This window comes from Lolium rigidum, chromosome 7, assembly GCF_022539505.1.
Source record: "Lolium rigidum isolate FL_2022 chromosome 7, APGP_CSIRO_Lrig_0.1, whole genome shotgun sequence".
Taxonomy (NCBI): domain Eukaryota; kingdom Viridiplantae; phylum Streptophyta; class Magnoliopsida; order Poales; family Poaceae; genus Lolium; species Lolium rigidum.
Window position 1 is genome coordinate 354,874,034 of NC_061514.1, and position 4,717 is coordinate 354,878,750.

Consider the following 4,717-nt stretch of genomic DNA (forward strand, 5'->3'; position numbering starts at 1 on the left):
TCCTCAAATTCATGGTGATAATCAATGCACAAATCGTCTCAGCTCTCAGCAAGTCAGGTAACGCCACTAGTGCTATGTTATCGATCCCGGAAGGGCGGTCTCGCGCGCAAGATCCATCCAGAATGGCAGGGACTCCACACGCCGACGCGTTCACGTAGGAAGACGCGTTTGGCTCCGTCGCACTACGACAAAAAACAGCCGCTACAGATCCTTGTCGCCGCTGTCGCACTATGGCACAAAAACAAGCCGCTGCATAAGATCCTTGCCGCCGCCGCACAATGACCCAAGATCTCTGTTGCCACCGCAGATTCCTGCCGCAGTCGCACAAAACCTAAAACCCTACCACCCGCGTAACTTTTTGCGCCTCCAACGAATGCCACTACACACAACATACGACGACTATGACATCGACCACACCCACATCGACCACGGATACATCATGATCGGCTACCTCAACATCAAGAAATATTCTACGGCAACTCGAGAACTCCAACCAACAACGTCCGCGTCGTCACTTGTGTCCACGACACTCCCACTATGACTGCGGGAGGGAAGAGAAGACACTAGAAGGATACACCAATGACCACAAGTAAGAGAAGAGGACGGAATCGTGAGACTTCGAATCCAATCGCAATTGTCCGCTTCACTCCCGGTACGAATGAGGGAGGATGTTAGAATATACCTATACATTAGGATTTCGAGATAGACTAGGATTTGGCACAATCTTGTACTCCAAGTCTACCACCTCTTTGTACCTCTGTATATACCCTAAAGTGTCATGGCAATACGACAACATAAATTAGGGATCAATATTTTGTGCATGAACCACCGCCAATTTTCTTACTAACCCACATCTTGTGCTGAAAGTACTCCCAAGTCTTTACATAGATGGGCTCTCCTTTCCTAACAGAACCGCCGCCACCTCCTAAGGCTTGTGCCTCCTCCACCTCTGCCTTCTCCATAGGTCGGATCCCCCTCGTCCAGCCGGCCTCGCTGGCATTAGGAGGAGTGGGAAACCCAATCTATGTATAGAATATTTAATAAAAGTAGTATTTTCTAGGAATTTGGTAGGCATCTTCTTTTTGGCACCCACCTTAATGGAGATGGCATGGTCTAGAATAGGTGATAACTCAGCTCTTCGTTCGACAATAAGACTCCTTTTCAACATCAATGGTATTGTTGAAAGATTGCAGTTTTCTAGTTACGGTTCGTCACATTCTGCTTCGCCATATCTATTTTGGATATTTTCTTATGGTTGCCGCGATGATGATTGCCCTCGTAATATTTGTCCATTTTCTACGTCTTTGATAATGGTGATTCATACTCTCGGCTCACCAACGACGTTAGCAAGGTTGTCCGGTTACTTTGCCCTAGCATACTAGTGTTGGTACTCTTGCCGATGTTGATTGACTATTTCAATAGTTGTGCGCCTGCACGTAGCCTTAGCATTGCGGCTCAATTTAAAATTATGGAAGAACCTTCATTGATATTTATAGGTTTGTGGTTTGGTATTCACTTTGGGCTGCCATTAGAAAAGAACAAGATTACGTCAAAAAGAATTTGAAAATCCCAAAGATATGAATTTTAGACTTTATTTTGTAATTGCTGGAGAGAGCTCACGTGTCTCTACCATGTACTATTTTCTACTTTAAATGTATGCGGTATTAATTGTCGAAAACAAGGTCTTCACATAGATACATACAGTTTTCCCTTACACATTTTCCATGGCTTGCTTCACTCACTACATCGATCGGCAGGCAGATTCCTCGAACCACCTTCCGTTTTCTACCTAATCATACATCTCGCATGGTAGAGGGCCAGTTTTCTTCCTAACCATGCAAAGCGAGCTCGAGACAAACGCCGAAGAAGCACACCTCTACAGTCAACTACAGTTATACACACTAGCCCGGCGACAATTGGTCTTGACGTTGGCATTGTCGGATTGTTCACAAATCACAACCAGCCCGGACAAACCAAAGCGCGAACTTAAACTCACGTACTTGAACATTTAAGAACTAGTCTACTAGCCATTAACGTCTCGATCGAGCTGGAGCTTGTCATCGCCCTCCAGCAGCACCGGCCGGATCAGCGAATCTTCCCACGTTACTTCGTCGTGTATGTGGCAGCTAGCTAGCCGAGACGGATACAGCAGCACAAAGTCTTCGCATCGCAAACTGGCAGTCTTCGGTCGATCGATCAGTTGGTGGCAGCCATTTCCACCTTCTTGTCCTTGGCGGCGGCTTCCGCGGTGGCGCCGGCCTGCTTGTGCGTGGCCGTGGAGCCGAAGATCTGGCTCATGTCCTCCAGCGTGCGCCCGCGGGTCTCCGGCAGGTAGGTGAAGAAGAAGACCCAGGCCAAGGAGGCGATGCCGGCGAAGAGGAAGAAGGCGCCGCCGATGGTGATGGCCTTGGAGAGCGAGAGGAAGGTCATGGAGATGACGCCGCTGGTGAGGCGGTTGAGCGCCACGCCGAGCGAGCATCCGAGCGCGCGCACGTGGAGCGGGAAGATCTCGGAGCTGTAGACCCACGTGATGGGGCCGAGGCCGATGGAGAAGAAGGCGACGTAGGCCATGATGCAGAAGATGCAGAGCACGATGGCCCAGGTGATCTTCTCGTCCGGGTGCTTGCTGACGACGGTGAGCCCCGCGGCGAGGCCGGCGAGGGAGACGATCATGCCGCCCGTGCTGGTGAGCAGCAGTGGGCGCCGGCCGATGCGGTCGAGGAGGAAGGTGGCGACAAGGATGAAGACCGTCTTGGTGGCCCCGACGGCGACGGTGGTGCCCAGGAGGCGGTTGTCGCCCGTGATGCCCGCGCTCTTGAACACGCGCGGGCTGTAGAGCACGACGGCGTCGATGCCCGACGCCTGCTGGAAGAAGTGGATGCCGATTCCGGAGATGAGGATGTGGCGCATGGCGGGGGTCGGGGAGAAGATGAGCTCCTTCCACACGCGCTTCTCCTGGGAGCTCCCCTTGGTCTTGGGCACGGCGACCACGTCGCCGTCGAGGTCCAGCGGGATGCCGGCTGCGGTCTTGATGTCGGCGAGGCGCTCGGCGGCTTCCTCAGGCGTGTCGGAGGTCCTGGCAAGAACGACCTTGGCGTCCGCGAGACGTCCCTTCATGACGAGCCAACGGGGAGACTCCGGCATGCCGAGGACCATGAAGCCGAGCAGGACGGAGGGCCCCGCGCCGATGCCGAGCATGACACGCCAGCCGAGGCGGAGCGAGAGGCGGGAGAAAGCGTAGTTGGAGACGTATCCGAGGAGGATGCCGAAGTTGATGAAAACCTCCGGGAAGGAGGTGAGGAAGCCACGGGCGGACGAGGGGGACACCTCGGCCGTGTAGACGGGCGCGATCATGAGCGCGTAGCCGACGCCGATGCCGGCGACGAAGCGGCCGAACATGAGCATGGCGAAGTTGACGGAGAAGCCCATGAGGAGGGCGCCCACGAAGAAGATGACGGCGGCGAAGACGATGGTGAAGCGCCGTCCGATCCAGTCGGACGTCCTCCCGGCCGCGAAGGAGCCGATGAGGGAGTAGACGTTGAGGATGCCCAAGAGGACCTCCACCTGCGTGTCGGTGATCTTTAGGTCTTCCTGGATGTACAGCGACGCCCCGCTCATCACCCCGATGTCTGCAAAATGGTTACACATGATCAGCCCATGCGACGTACTGTAGTACTAAGCGCAACAGTGGTAATGAATGGGTGGATGCACGTCACGTACCATAGCCGAGGAGGATGGAGGTCATGGAGGCGAGGATAGCACAGGCGAAGGCGAACTTGACGTTGCCCGTCTTCTTGGGCTCGACGGCAGGTGGGAGCGCGGCGGCGGAGTCCATTGTTGAAGCCTCTCTGCTCTCCTTGCTCGAGGTGAGATCCTTCTTGTCCGTATAGTTTGTTTAGTGGTGCTGGAGAGCTGGTCTCTATGTGGCAGTGAAGTGTTGCATTACAGGGGACGCATTTATAGACACAGGATGGACACGAGAGTGGGCTTTGAGACACAGGAGCAGAAGCTGGAATAGTATATGTAGACGCTGGCCCACTTAGCAGCGACCCGTGCCGTTGAATAGTCAGCATCAGCCACCCCGTTTGCCTTGCTGCCAGGGTCCCATACGCGATGACAAATCTACTACACGACCGCGCGCTTGGTCTTCGCATCATCGGACCGGCGTTCCTGGAGTAGTTTGGACGTGATTATCGCCTCCTACCGCCGCCGATATGGCTGAAATGCTAGTAGTACATCGTCTCTTTTTGACAAGCTGAATTTGGCAAAAGTAAAGTGACAAGATGTCAATAAATAATAGGATTAGGATGCATGTGTGTGGATCATTTGTTGATTCTCGTGTTTTGTCACCTGAGTATTATTTGTACCGTTCGCAAGAGAAAAGTAATATTTCTCCCATGTGGTTGGATCATCGGTCGATTTGGATGCATTGTAACCACTGTTCAAAAAATCGGCCGAGATATCGATTTATCGTGAATCGGGTGGTAACCTATAAGATTTTAGCATATCGGCTAATTTATCGCTACACCAATATTTCAGCCGATTTTCTGTCTGAGAGCCGGTATTTCGTCCGATTTTCACTCTGGTGGCCGATATTTCATCCGGTTGTCAGTGAAATTTCGATGAATTTCGGTATGAGAGTCGATATTTTCGTCCTATGGTCTTGTAGAATTGTGTATTAGCTCAAATTTTTTATTTTTATTGATTCAAATGCAAA

At 52.4% G+C, this 4,717-nt stretch overlaps 1 protein-coding gene across 1 annotated transcript; it reads right to left on the reverse strand.

Moving 5' to 3' along the window:
• Positions 1–1,807: 1,807 nt before the first annotated feature.
• On the reverse strand, positions 1,808–3,977 carry LOC124677500 (polyol transporter 5-like). Its single transcript, XM_047213485.1, has 2 exons — positions 3,721–3,977; positions 1,808–3,629 (listed from the first exon to the last, which is right to left on the reverse strand). The coding sequence occupies exons 1-2, from the start codon at positions 3,833–3,835 to the stop codon at positions 2,197–2,199; spliced, it is 1,548 nt and encodes a 515-aa protein (XP_047069441.1). The 5' UTR covers positions 3,836–3,977; the 3' UTR covers positions 1,808–2,196.
• Between the last annotated feature and the right edge of the window lie 740 nt (positions 3,978–4,717).